Here is a 15,168-nt window from a genome sequence, read left to right as displayed (position 1 = left end):
CAACACAAAGATACACATCTAAAAAGAATAAATATTACCCAGGGCCAAAAGGTGGGCTATAATGTCATTGCTTGTGTCTGTGTGAGCGTTTGTCTGTCATGTTAGCAAAATATCTCTTGAACCACTGGACATTATGGGTTCCTTCAAGGAATGCTAGACCTTTAGTTAAGTTCAGTTTTAAATGTCCACATGTTGCTGCTTAACTTTAAATTTATTAGCCCATGCATGATTCGTGCATCTGTCAACAACGTGGATGTTGTTGCATTGAAGTCAAGTCAGTGTTTATTTCTTTAACACATTTAAAACCAGCCCTCGTTGAACCAAAGTGCCACAGAAAATGTAATTATAAAAGCATTGTTGAGCTCAAACACAGTAAAAAAAAACACATAAAACAAAAATAAATTAGATAAACAATAGAAACTTGCACAATATAATCAATGAATATAATAAAAACAATAAAAATCAGGAAGTCCTTTTCAACTAGGACTAAAAGCCAATGAAAACAAATGGGTTTCCAGAACAGATTTAAAAATCACCTCTGGTTTTAAGTCTGGATCTGGGAGTGCAAATAAATTCAATTTGGGCACATTTTTATAAATATTGGCTTTTAGTTTCAGCGGCTGAAGTACTGCAGAGCTTTTTGATGTTTTCATTTATTAAATGTTCTGTGGTCTGAATAATGTTTCTGTCTTCCTCAGGTTTATAAGCACTGCCATGAAAAGAGGAAGTGGGGCCGATTTATTCCAGGCTGAAGTGTCTTTGGATTTGCTAACTGTTGGATCTGAAGGTGCAGTGAGTGATGTCTGTTTGACAGGCTCAGTGCAAAGGGGCTAAACAGACACTAGAGTGTGCTTTTGTGTTGTGCAACGGCACCGTCTCATCCGGACCATGTGGCTGGCTACGTTTAGCGTCCATCTGTTGCCGGCACACCTGCTACACCAGCGAGGGACTGCAACCATCACTCACTGTGCTCTCCTTTGGTGGATGTTATGTTCCTGCTGCTCACTCACTAAAGCAACAAGCCAGAAGTTCCACCCAACTGTGACCACCCAGTTTGGGAAACTGCGAGGCCTCAGGGTTCCCGTCCCCAGTGAGGTCCTCAGACCCGTCGATCAGTACCTCGGGGTCCCCTACGCCGCCCCGCCTGTGGGGGAAAAGCGTTTCATGCCCCCCGATCAGCCCTCCCCGTGGTCGGGAGTCAGGAACGCCACCCACTTCATGCCCGTGTGCCCCCAGAACATCCACAACACGGTGCCAGATATAATGATGCCCATATGGTTCACATACAACCTGGACACGGTGGCGACATACATCCAAGATCAGAGCGAGGACTGTTTGTATCTGAACATCTACATGCCGACGGAAGACGGTGAGTCGGTTTGGTAAAACGGTCAGCTGTGACTTCACGTGTCTGCTGCTCGCCGCTGCTGTTGGCTGAGGCCCTCATTGTCCTGTAATCATCATGAACTCATGTCATGCTGCCGCCAAAGGCTGATTTATCACCCAAAGCATCATTTTCTGACATCATCTGACAGGCAGAAATGTATCTTATAGCTGTTAGTGAATAATGATGCAGCTAGACTGATCTTTTTTATAGTCACATGGAGCATCAGCAGCTTATTTGTTTTGTTTTTCAATACATATCTAATTAAAGGCCTAGCATTCCTTTGATACATGCATATCACTTGTCACCTTTAATGCCAGACTTTTAAAAATCATCTTATGCTGAGAAATGATGGAGTTATAGCTGTTTTGGTCAAACCCATGTATTAGGATTACTGTACAACAGGTCCCCAGCTCTCGTTGTTGGAAATTGAAGCCAGCAGGACCTGGTTTATTGGTGCCGCTATGTTGTATTTTTGGAACCAGAGTAAGCACAATAGAGTTGTGGAGCTTTGAGTCCTGCCTGTTCCACCACATGCAATCCTGGTGTTACGTGACCTTTCTTTTCCACATGAAATAACTAATTCCAGCTAAACTTTTAACAAACAAGTATTAGAGCGTACAGCAGCAAGGTAAGAATTACAATTAACAAGCACTAAAACCTAAAATAAATTATCTGAGGTTCATTTACGTTCTTTCAATAAGGATGAAGTCCTGGACTTAAATATTGTGCTGAGAGCCGCCTTTGGGGACAATGTTATCCTTCTGGCTTCAACTTCTAGGTTACTGTAGGATGTCTAGATTTCATTAACCTTGAAAAAAAACATTTGAGCTGTCACTTAATATTTTGAGATCTCGCACAAGGTGTTGTAAATGACTCTCAGCTACTAGTTTTTAGCTGAGTATCTGTAAATTAGACTGAGCTATAGCCATTTTTATGACTTTATCCACTGGTTCATGAGATATTTGCTAACACGACAGACAAATTCACACTCAAACACACAAACACATCTTTTGCCATGGGGCAATAATAAATCATATATTAATAGTCAATAAAATGTATGTCTGTCGAAACTAAGCAGTCATTTCCAGTTTGTAAAATGGTAAAAACAGTCTGTTTCACTGCCACAGCATCACAGGTAACTGTGAGGTTTATATAGAGGAAAGATAAAAATGTCAAATTTCCATATTTTGCAAAATTTTTTGGTCCATATTAGTGAATCACAGCTCTGTTCAGACAGCGTGTCTGTCGGGGGCCAATTAAAGAGGTGCAGGAGTCAACTGTCTATCGCATGCTGAATCCTTTCCTATTTCTGAACTGCGAAATGAAGCGGCGGGGGAACACTTTGTGTGTCTGCTGTGAATCTGTAGATTAACTGAACAATGTAATAGCGCACTAATAGTGTATGTTTTTGGAATCATGTGACGACTAACCGATTTCTCAGGCTCATGATGCTTTGAGACGCTAATTAAAGGTGGTTCCTGAGAGCATATGGCCTCTCTCACAGGCGCCCAGCATAATACATTCAGCATTCAGAGCTGAACCCTGTTCTGCTTGTGTATGTAACACACCGCTCTTTCAGACTGTTGGCTTTTTTTTCTTCTCCTATGGTAACTTAGCAACAACAGATAAACAGCCTGCATGAAAGGTAGATGTCCAAAATGGTGCAGCCCACATTTTCTAAAGCCCCCTCGCCTGAGTGCTCCCTATAGGCCTTCTCACCTGGCACATAAAAACGTCAATTAAATTTTGTCTTTTTGAAGGGTTTTCAAATCTAGGAACATGCCTTGTTTTTTTGTTTCGAACATTTCTTTGATCCTTGTTTTATCCTTGCATTTTTGTGAGTTAATTGTTTTTTGTTTTGTTTTTTCCTGATATTCAGCTGGTTTCATTTCTAACATTCCTTAAAGAAATGCCTATCGCCCGTCGTCTTTTATGACAGTGTTTTGAACGAAGATCATCTTATGGTGAACAATTACGGCGTTATAGCCTCTTTGGTCAAACCTTGTAAATGATAATATGTGCAGTCTCGAGTGAAATCTTAGTGATTCGAGTATGTGTTTGGATAGACCGTTCCAATATTTAGCTCAATATCTGTAAATGTGACTGCGTTGTAATCATTTTTGTGTTTGCTAAGGATGCTTAGCTGTGGCAACCATCTTGAATTAGGTTGACTCCAAAATTTGCAGATGTCTGTCCAGTGATTACTTTCTGAGAGTTTCATTAAAATCTTTCCTTTCCTTCATGGGATATTTTGCTAACATGACATAAACAAACACAATGGCACTGGCAAAACATTATCCATTATCTGGATTCTAATAACCTGCAGTGGTTACCCTGAAGAATTCACACAGCAGTTGCAGACAGATATAAGATATAAGAAAAACTGCTTCTCTCCAGTCACTGATATCGAAATGCAAAATAGTGTCTAAGTGAACAGAGTAGATAGACAAAATTTGAAATCTGAACTAAAAAGGAGTAAAAGTTGTTTCCCTCAAATGCTTTTGATTGTCATAGTTCAAACTGTTTCATATATTTTGAAATATTCCACCTACGTTTTTTATTAAACATTTTCTTGATCTTTTTTGCTTCTCGATTTTGTCCTTTGGATTAGATTAAACATGACACCCAGTCCGGTCTACCGTGCCCTTTTGAATTTTCTTTTTGTTTCTGTCTATCTGAATCCCAGGGGGCCAAAACAAGAAAAAGGGGGCGCCTTTCTCACATGCTGAGACTCATGTATCTGAAGGTATTTTTATCTAAAAACTCAGTTTTAATGCATGGATTTTTTTTTCCATGGAAATGTTTCAATACCTTTTGATTTTCTAACGAATTGTGGGTCTTTTTTCCCCCATTTTGAGGGGGATAATAAGAAAGGATGACATAAGGTTTTTGGTCCTGCATTTTACATCTTGAACTGAGAACTGTTGCATCCTTTTTCAGTAAGTGCAACACTTCTCTTTTCTTGCACATTGATCCTGAGATTGCATTTTCTACTTATCTGTCTTCAAATAAAGAAACTCACATGTCAATATGTTAAACGAGACATATAGATTTTTACTCTTTCTCTTATGGTTCATCAGATAGAAAGGAGTTTACTGTAATGTGATCTGTCTCAGTTCAAATATGCAGTAAACAAGTCATGTTTTAGGCTTGTACATGTGTATTATACATTGAACTTTACATTTACTTAAGGATAGTCCAGGGATAGTTAAGAACAATTAACATCTTACCTTTTATAGATAGGTCTTTGAATGACCTCAGTTTGGAGAAATAGTTTAATTCTGACTAGATAGACAATCTAATGGCTAGTCCAAGCACAAAAGTGGATCGTTATCATCCTAAAACAACTCCAGTTCCAAAAACATATCAGTTCATATGAACACTATTTTACAAACATTCACATCACTGTCAGTTTAGCAATTCATGGTTATTCAATCTGAAATATTATGATATTCCTGCAGGAAGTGCCCCAGGCTGCTGTTGCTGCTATTTGCGCTCACAAAAAAATGAAATGAAATAAAACACTAGCTGCTAGCTCATCATTCCAGCCAGAAATAAACTTTATTTCTCTATTTCTGTAACTGAGATTGTTCAAAAAGCTATCTACAGCAGGTAAGATATTCTTCATTATTCTATTGAACCCCATTTAAAAAGGTCCGAACTGTTGATTTAAACTTTTTTTCTTTTCCGTCTTATCCAGAGACCTTTAGATATAATGCAGATAAACAAGAATGCTTGCTCTGACACGTCCATGCACCATAAAACTGTTGATTATATTCATAACTCTTGTCAGAGTGTGTTTACCATGCATTTTGGATTGCCATTACAGCTTTTAAACCACAGGCCTTCCACCCTGGCTTGCTTCCAAGTACATTTTCTATGCGGTCTATCTCTCATACTTCATCTTGAGCAATTGTGAAAGAAAGTTTAAGTAACAGTTCTGTATCAATCCTCCACGTCATTCCTGTTGTCCCTGCAGTTGTTTGCTCAGACTGTGTGCGTGTGTGTGTGTGTGTGTAATGTTGCAGATATAAGGGACTCTGAAACCCGACCGGTGATGGTTTACATCCACGGAGGCTCCTACATGGAGGGCACCGGGAACATGATGGATGGCAGCATCCTGGCCAGCTATGGAAACGTTGTTGTCGTCACACTCAACTACAGAATTGGGATATTAGGTGAAGACACAGTCTGTGTGGACTTTTTCAAAAGGGGGTGTTTAGCCTTGTTTAATCAAGGAGAAAAAATATCTATAAGAATGGGCACTGAGTTTCACTTTTACTGCTACAGGAAGAAGAAGTCGAGATAAAAACATCTAGCTAACTTAGATCTTGGTAGCATAACACTTTATGTTGCACCTTCCGAGGAACACGGCTATGCAAATTCTTATCAAGCCTTGTCCTTGTCGCACAAACTCATTGTTCTACCCAATTTATCTTCCTCTAGATGGATTTATCTAATCTGTGCAAGATTATCATCCTTTGCCACTCTTGAAAGCGAAATGATTTAACTACAGCCAAGAAGGCTGCAGCATTCACAAGGTCAATGTTTGTTGTTTATACTGTTTAACATTCAAAGATTCTTAGATGAGACCAGTCGAGGGAATAAGTAATGAGATAAATGTGCATGAGCACCTGTGACCTCTGTGTGGTTCGATGAAAATGGTTCAAAGAAATTTATTTGTGCACGTTAAATGTTATAAAGTCACCGCTCTGGGTGGAGAATTCAGGCTTGATGAGTCGAGACAAACCACTTCCTGCTTGGGGACGACTGCAAGGAAAGTAAAAAGTAGTGAAATGCCTGTTTACACCTGAGGGGAGTTGGTGCCAGTTTATTCAGATGTCCTGCTGGGGCCACAGCTTCCGATCAGAGAGTCTGGCTTTAGCTCTGTTTTCTCCCCGTTTGCATCAGGCTTCCTGAGTACCGGCGACCAGGCAGCTAAAGGAAACTACGGACTCCTGGATCAGATTCAAGCTCTCCGCTGGATAAGTAAAAACATTGGTTACTTTGGAGGAGACCCCAACCGCATCACAGTGTTTGGATCTGGGATCGGTGCTTCGTGCGTCAGTCTGCTAACACTGTCCCACCACTCAGAGGGTAAGAACATGCAAGTCGCTATTCTATCAGTACATGTCCATTCAATAATTCAAATACAACGTGTCTATGCCTGAGCCCTATGATGGTGGTTTGGAGCCTCTCAGAAAACAAAAATATGAGGAGGATGTTTTTCTTTAAGCCCAAGGAAGCAGGCCTCATTGTTCTCCCAAACCTGCCTGTTCACTTTTTTTGTTTTTGTTGTAGCTGATGGTTAAAGGCGCACTTCTACCAAGTAAGCTTTAAAATAAAAACACAAAGCATTTTCTTGAGGGAGACCAAGGTGCGGTCTTCAATCTTGCAGCAGAAGACAGAACTTCCTGTAATCCTTCACAATAAGAGTCTAAAACATGAGCGTTGACCTCTAAATACTCTCAAATCATCTGGAGCAAGTTCTGAATGCAAGTTACAGTGTATGTGCGAAGAAAAAAAAAACTTTATTGTTGAAAACGCATTCTGAGGTATGGTCAGTATTTAGACAACCATATGGCGATTGAAGATTTTTGCACCTATGATCATTTTGTTTTGATTCCTCTTTTAATCTCAAGAGCCGTCCACACAGGAGCAGGTTTTTGTGGGAAAAAAAAACCTCTGCGTCCTCAAAGAATCTGCATTTTTGCAGAGTGAAAAAATATCTTGAAACACTACTCTTGGGTTTTTGTGTGAGCAGTAAAAAGCCAACCTTTTGAAGACAACAATTTCATAGCCCCACCTCTAACCTCACCTAAAACCTAAGATGAATCCATTTTTAGAAACGGCTTTGTATTTGCGAGATTTTTAGGAACAACAACAAAAAAAAACTATTTTAGAAAACCTGTGTTTCCATGTGAACAAGGGCTCAAAATAACTTTATTTCCTTAACATTGTGAATAAACTCGAAAACAATATATCTATATTTCTCCTCAATATTTTTCTTCTGAGTGGCTCTCATACACATGAACATGAGATGGATTCCATTCTTTCCAGTTTAGTTTTTTTTAAACAATCTTGCAGAGTTACTCATTGTTTCAAGTGTGGCTCCACATGGTCTGACAGGGAGATGATGTGTTATGATCTTGGGGTGATGGGAGGGAATAAAGGGGGTATTTGTTAAGTAAGTGATTGCTTTTGTTCCTCTCTACACAATCTAATCAGTCTAAAAGCTCTACCCCTTAAAACGTGAAGCTCTTAAAGAGTCCTGTTGGCATTATAAAGTTCTCAGCACGTCATCAGACGCACCTGTTAGTGGGTTTTTACCATTCCAGCTGATTTACATCACATCCTGTTTGTTTATCAAACGGGTTTGATAATTAACAGAAATCCTAGTGCTTTTGATGAGTTGCAAGACAATTTCTAAGAGTGACAAAGTTACAGATCTAATAGGATTGAAAAAAAAAAGTCCAAGTTTTTGAGATACATTCTGTAAAAAACTAATGTGTCTTTGTGTCCAAACATTTTGTCATTCTTGTAATTGAAAACGGCAATTTTAATCTAAATTCTTCCACTTTCATTCTAATAACATGTAAAATATCTGTACAGTGAGTGCACAGAACCTGCAGGCATCTGGTGTTTGAAACTCCCTGGAACAAAGCAGGATACATGAAAATATGCCGTTTGATAAACATCCCCTCAAAGCTCCTTGCAAGACGCGAAGGTGTCTGTATCAACATGGGTGTCCCCTTTTTGAATTGGCCCTCTTATCTTTGCTCTAATATTCTCGGCGTTCTGTTATTGATGCCGAACAGAACCCAGAGAACCCAGAGAAAAGCAGAAAATGTGTTTTCATCAGAGCGGGGGAGATTGCGGCAGCTGTCATTTTGTGAGATTTGTATTGGATGTCCTCATGCACTACAGCAAGTGCACAAAGACCTCCAGCTGTCTTTGAAGTGTACTAGCTCTCTATTGACATAAAAATTTGAAATAATAATAAAAAAAACAGCTAAAGTGGGAGATAATGATACTGTCACTATTTTCTCTGTTGCCATTTTGTTTCAACTTTAAAACAGCTTTTTTTTCACTTTTTGAGTGAATGCTTACAGTTTTAGTGTCATTTTTTCATGCAATAATCCCTGGAGACAGGGGTGATGCACTGCATGTAAACAATTCAAGACGAGCAGCTTGTTTACTATATCAACACTGAGGGATCAGGGTTACTGCATATTCAGCTCCCTGCATATTCAGCTCCCTGCACTCTGCACCGTACAGTTGGCGTCAGCAGTCTGTGTAAGCCGCACCGCTTGTTAGACACACCATATTAACGATTCTACGATTGCAGTATGTTTGTGTGGAGGAAAAACCCGACACCTCCTCACTGACACTGTGCAGCAAATTGACCATTAGGTTGACAGGCCCTCTTTTAATCTGCATAGAGAAGAGACCACATAAAACAACAAAAAGGATCAGTGGAGAAGGTGTTTTGAACTTTTTTTTCCCCAAGTCCATTCCTTCTACCCACTTGTTTACTGAACCGCCTCCAATCGGTTCTGGTATCATCAGTCTTTGTTTTGCAGTGTCTTTTTGACCAGATGTGGCCTTTTTGTTGTTTTAAACTGCCTAAAATATGTGTCAGCGAGCATTATCTTTAATTGTGAATAACAGTTAGTGTGATGTGTATCATTAATTTATTTAGGGCAGTTCAGACTCCTCTGATTAGCATTGATTTGTGTTTTTTTGTGTTTTTAATTTTTCTGTCCCAAGGTCTGTTCCATAGAGCCATCATCCAAAGTGGTTCAGCACTGTCCAGCTGGGCTGTCAACTACCAGCCAGTCAAGTACACTCGCATGCTTGCTGAGAGGGTTGGCTGCAACGTGTTGGACACAGTTGACATGGTGTCCTGCCTGCAGAAGAAGAGCGCTAAAGAGCTGGTGGAGCAAGACATCCAGGCTGCCCGCTACCGCGTGGCTTTCGGCCCCGTTATCGATGGAGACGTCATCCCAGACGACCCCGAGATCCTGATGGAGCAGGGCGAGTTCCTCAACTACGATATAATGCTGGGTGTGAATCAGGGCGAAGGGCTGCGCTTTGTGGAGAACTTGATGGACCTGGAGGACGGGGTGTCTGGCAATGACTTCGACTTTGCCGTGTCTGACTTTGTGGACAGTTTGTATGGCTACCCAGATGGGAAAGACACCCTCAGGGAGACGATCAAATTCATGTACACAGACTGGGCTGACAAGGATAACCCGGAGACCAGGAGGAAGACCCTGGTTGCCCTCTTCACTGACCACCAGTGGGTGGAGCCATCGGTGGTAACAGCTGACCTGCACGCCCGCTATGGCTCGCCCACGTACTTCTACGCCTTCTATCACCACTGCCAGAGCCTTATGAAGCCCGTGTGGTCAGACTCGGCACATGGAGACGAGGTGCCTTATGTATTTGGCATCCCCATGGTGGGCCCGACTGATCTGTTCCCCTGTAACTTCTCCAGGAATGACATCATGCTCAGCGCTGTGGTCATGACGTATTGGACCAACTTTGCAAAGAGTGGGTGAGTAACAGCATTTCCAGTGACTTAGGAGCCGTTCACACTGGAACCGTTTTTTGTGAAACCCACTAAACATTTTTTGTTTGTTTGTTTCTGCTTTGCATTCACATAGAAGGCATTTTAGGAATGAAGAAATCTTGAAACACCACCTTGGCCTTTTTGTGTAGACAGACAAAAAACAACTTTTTTAAAACAGTGATGTCATAGCCCCACCACTAACCTAACTTCCAACACCAGGGTGTCCTCTTCTAACATTTGCAGCTTAAGCACCATCAGCAAATACACGTTCCATGCTCAAAACTCAAACATTTACGTAGTAACACAAGATGTTAAGGTGTAGCAAGTTTAGACTTCTCTAAAAAAAAATTCTATTTTAGCAAATTCCTTAAAGGTGAAACAGTTTGACAGTTTTTAACAGAAATTATATGTGAACTAAGCAACCAAAAAGGCAATAAATATGCCAAAGAAAACTTTATTGATGGCTGAGTCTTAGTAAGTTGCAGGACGTGTTGACAGTTTGACTAATTCTGCTGTCTCTGGTTGATGCTCGCTGTTTGATGTGGATGGTGGAGAGTTCCGTCTAACATGTTAATCCAAAATCCCCCACAGCTCCTCAGCTGAGATTTGAAGGCTATAACATAAAATTTACATCATTTCTACATTCATTAACCGGTTGAATGACCCCTTCATGTCATGCAAATGAAGGCTTTGTAATCTCGGAGAAGGCCACTCCAATCAGGACAAAAAGGTTTTTATCATAGAGGATAAAAGTAATCACTCTGAGCATTATGCATTGATGCTTTTTTAATGTGAATCTTCCTTCCAAAGGAACAAATGGGTCTAAATCATGCCAGCAAAATGTCTCCCATAGCACAACAGATCCACCAGATCCCCTCCTTAAGTATTTGTGTTTGTTTTCTTTTTTTTTGCTTTAATTGGCTCTCTGACTGGACATCATATTGACAGTTTGCTTTTGTTAAACATCATACAGTATAAGCAAAACACAGACTTATTCACCAAAGGATTGCACTCTTTAAGTGGCCACTATTCATCTGTCCAATTCACAAAGCCCTTGCAAAGAGAGATGTGCACCTCAAACTGTGCTGCCAAATAAGTAGCGCCCTTCTGCACAGACACAGATTACCCATGCATTTAGAGGAAAAAATTGCCCATAATTACATAAATTACTACCAAATCTAATGGAGCCCTTTTCTCAAAAAACAGCGCTGTTTGCTGCAGACCCTGAGAGATGGTGGTATTTGTGTCCCAGGAAAAAAGGACGAGAAAAAATAAAAACCTGCTGCAAATAGTTAGGCAGGTCTTTTCCAGTGAGGAGTGTCAGACATCACAAATATTTTATCAAACAAAGTGTGCAATATTCCATTGTTGCTGTTTTACTTTCAAAATACAAAAAGTTATAATTATAAGACATTTCAACAGATAGAACTTTACATCCAGAGGTAAACAAATAGAACCAAAGACAGTCATTTTCTGTAAATAAGAACAGTCCTCATCACACGGCAGAGCAGATAGTGGAGACAAATAATGCACAAAATCTGAAGCTAAAATCTGGTGCTGCACATTTTTCATGAAACAGGCTCTTTGTATCCTAGTTGTCATTTTATTTCTTGTTTGTATTCTTCCTTCTATCAGCTGATTTGACTAAGAGAGAACAAACATTTATATCTTTCTGTGCATTTATAAGGTTCTTTTTTTATCTAAACAAGAGTTTATCATTTTTTGGTAAATAATAGTTTATTATTACAGACAAGATCTGGTCTGAATCTTGTAGGTAAAAGGGCAGCCAAGTGAAACGCTGCAGCTCTCCTTCGAAGGCAAAGATCTGCTGCTTCTTTTTGAATTTAAGAGACACCTGAGTGAGTTTTACTGTTGTGGAGGACTCCACTGCTGTTTTGCGGGAAGTACTTTACAGCTGCAATAAATCTTTATGTGGGATGACCCCAGCAGTTAGAAAAACACTGCACAGGTCACAGTGGGCTGCTAATGCTGCTGTGTAGGAATGAATGAAAGCTGAGCCCTTGGTGAGAAATGGAGATATGACACCGTATTAGACTTTTTATTTTCTTTATTTGGGAAAAATGTATCTCATTTTCCTGAATATTATTTTTTTATCATCTTTCTGAAGTGTTTCATATAATTTAATTCTATTTGCATTTGCAAAAATGATTTTGCTTAAAGGTATATTTAAGCTTTCATCAAGTGAGATATCTGTGGAAAGCTTATGAACAAATATTATCTTACCTGCTGTAGATAGCTCTTTGAACAATCTCAATTTGGAGAAATTGAGTTTAATTCTGACTGGATTGACAAGCTAACAGGGCAAAGATGAAAGTGGATTTCTTCCTTCTTAATACAACTCTAGTCTCAAACATTTGATCGCGTTTCATGCAAATAAACTTTAAAAACTGCTCAGACTAGCCATTAGTTTGTCATTGTGGTCAAAATTAAACTCTGTTTGATCCAAACTGAGGTTGGTCAAAAAGCTATCTACAACAGGTGAGATATTAATTGTTCATAACCTTTAAAAGTCAGGCACCTGATTAGGATGCCTCCCTTTGGAGATTTTCTGGGCATGTTCCATTGGGAAGAGACCTCGGGGCAGACCCAGAACTGGCTGGAGGGATTATGTATTCTCTCTGGCCTGGGAAAGCCTTGGGATCCCCCTTAGGTCGAGTTGGAGAATGTCGCTGGAGAAAGGGGTGTCTGGATTTCTGTTCTGGACCTGTTGCCAGTGGTAGAAGATGGGTGGATGGATAACCTTTAAAGAAAACTCACTTCAAAATCAATACCCAAACTATTCCTTCATAAACTGAATCAAATCTATGAAGATGTCGGTTATCATGTACCCTAAAGAGTTTGTCTTTTATGACCCAAGTCTTTTCTGATGTGTTCACAGGGATCCAAACAAGCCAGTGCCACAGGACACAAAGTTTATCCATACCAAGGCCAATCGCTTTGAGGAGGTAGCCTGGTCTAAGTATTTCCCCTATGACCAGTTGTACCTGCACATTGGCCTGAAGCCTCGCGTCCGTGACCACTACCGCGCCACCAAAGTGGCCTTCTGGAAACACCTGGTGCCCCATCTCTACAACCTCCAGGGAATATTCTACTACTCCTCCACCACCACCAAAGTCACCCCTCTGGATCCCACCCAGTCCAACGGGAAGAGGTCCGGCAGCACCGGACGACCTCCCGTGTCCACGTCCCACAGCGGGGGTGAGGGAGGAAGAGAAATGGGCCCTCTGATCATGCCGAACCCCAGAGATTACTCCACGGAGCTCAGCGTCACCATTGCCGTCGGGGCGTCGCTGCTCTTCCTCAACGTCCTGGCCTTCGCCGCTCTGTACTACCGCAAGGACAAGCGCAGCCGCCAGGAAACGTCCCAGCAGCCCAGTCCCCAGCGCGAGAGCAAAGGCAACAACGCGAGCCACACCAACACGGTGGACGAGACCCTGTCGTCCCAGCAAAGGAGCCCGTGCGAGGCCCTTCACAATCCTCTTCACACCTCGCCCAGCTACTCTCTGAGTCAGCGTCGCTCCCCCGATGACATCCCTCTGATGACCCCTAACAACATCACCATGATCCCCAACTCCCTAATGGGCCTGTCCAACATGAGTCCATACAGCACCTTCCCCGCCGGCTACAGCTCCGCAGGCCTGCCCAGCACCCACTCGACCACCCGAGTATAGCCTGGCAGGAGGCGGAGACGAGAAATGTAACACACACACACACGAGACATTGAAATTTAGAGCTGTATTTAGGATGTGTAAGTAAAATAGGATCAAATATGTTTGTTCTGTCATTTCCAGAGGCGTGCGACCACCAACATCCTGCCTTCGCTCTCTCTCATAATAGGAAGTCTTAACTGCAGAGTCATTTTATAATAACCATGTTCAAAGGCAGTCAAAAAGAAGAAGAAGCGCATTTCATTTTTCACTTTGGCTTTTTTGGAACTTTACCTAGCAAGAACTTAGTATAATGTTTATACAGTTGGATTTGTATGGGAAGCTTTTTCTTACTCTGTGATATCTATTTTGCTCTCGTGGAACAAAGTGACATTACAACCGGAGGAAGATGAGTTCTGGGAAAAAGCAGTATTATTATTATTATTATTGTTATTATTATTACTCTTATCAAGCTGTTTTCTACATATTTCTCATTCCACATTGCTTATTCTGAAAATGTATTTTTACTGTAATTACTTTAAAATGCCTTGTACATCGCTTACACAAGGATTTTACTGTGGAGTCACGGCAGCGAGGGATGAAAAATCCAACTCAAAATGCTGATGAAAATGTCCAACGTATCCAAAATGTTTCTATCTGGTAGTGCAAATATAGCACCTGTGTGCGAGGGTGTGTGTGTAGGTGTGTGTGCGTGTGAGCGAGAGCATGTGGAAGTGCTGAAAACTGTGGTGCAGAAATGTAAATTAGGCATTGTTTGAAATTAACCATTCAGTTTTGCATATGTAGTGTTGTGTAATTTATTGTAGTCTACTTGAGTATCCTTGCTATACTTTGGCTCTATGTAATTTTGAGTTTTGCTCAGTACATTGTAGGAATATAACTTCTGCTTCACTATAAACAAAATATTGCTTAAGATGTGTTTTCCTACTCTTAACTAACTCATGGTTCTTTTGGCTTGGCTTGTTTGTACAGAATAAACTTAGAGCGATATTTGATTTGTTGTTTGTTTATGAACACTGTAAGGTCTTCAGAGAACGATGACTGTAATTACAGGATGTATACCACTTCGGTTACTCACATCTTGTGACTCTGGCAGAACATTTCGCCTTCGTCGAGTGGTTTGGACCCCAAACACCAGACAAGGGGAGGGTGGTTGTCCTTTACTGAACGGACATGATGGACGTAGAGCTTTGAAATTTGATTACTTTGAACCTATCATAACATTGTTTAATCTAAATGAAAAAAAAAGCTATTAAAGGATTTTTGAAACTAAAAATGAGTCTTGTTGGACGTGGGACTTGATTACATGTTCTGTGGTTTTTCCAGGTGTAAGAAGAGAAGAGAGCTGTTTCGCTAACGAGACAAACAAACACACACACAGAAAAAACATAAATGCCCTTTCACCTTCAATAAAAAGTCAAACCTCCAAACAAATTTCTTGTCGTTTAAATTGCATAAACAAGATGGTATCTCTGGGTTACTGCGTGAATGATCTTCTTCATCATCAAGCGGGATGA

General features: G+C 40.7%; 1 protein-coding gene across 3 annotated transcripts; it reads left to right on the top strand.

Annotated features, from left to right (window-relative positions):
* The first annotated feature begins 701 nt into the window (after nt 1–701).
* nlgn3b (neuroligin 3b) lies at nt 702–14,644 on the top strand. 3 transcript variants are annotated; one of them, XM_017435881.3, is made up of 7 exons: nt 702–1,369; nt 4,074–4,133; nt 5,416–5,565; nt 6,299–6,484; nt 9,158–9,947; nt 12,862–13,680; nt 13,775–14,644. In XM_017435881.3, exons 1-6 carry the CDS (start codon nt 889–891, stop codon nt 13,652–13,654), a joined length of 2,460 nt encoding a protein of 819 aa, XP_017291370.1. In that variant the 5' UTR covers nt 702–888; the 3' UTR covers nt 13,655–13,680; nt 13,775–14,644. The 3 variants fall into 3 exon arrangements, with proteins under 3 accessions (XP_017291370.1, XP_017291369.1, XP_017291371.1); XM_017435880.3 differs by having other exon boundaries at nt 12,862–14,644; XM_017435882.3 differs by lacking the exon at nt 4,074–4,133 and having other exon boundaries at nt 889–1,369; nt 12,862–14,644.
* The last annotated feature ends 524 nt before the right edge of the window (nt 14,645–15,168 follow it).

Source organism: Kryptolebias marmoratus, linkage group LG13 (assembly GCF_001649575.2).
Source record: "Kryptolebias marmoratus isolate JLee-2015 linkage group LG13, ASM164957v2, whole genome shotgun sequence".
Lineage (NCBI taxonomy): Eukaryota > Metazoa > Chordata > Actinopteri > Cyprinodontiformes > Rivulidae > Kryptolebias > Kryptolebias marmoratus.
The sequence above is the reverse complement of the archived record's forward strand: the minus strand, read 5'-3'. Positions and strand labels throughout refer to the sequence as shown.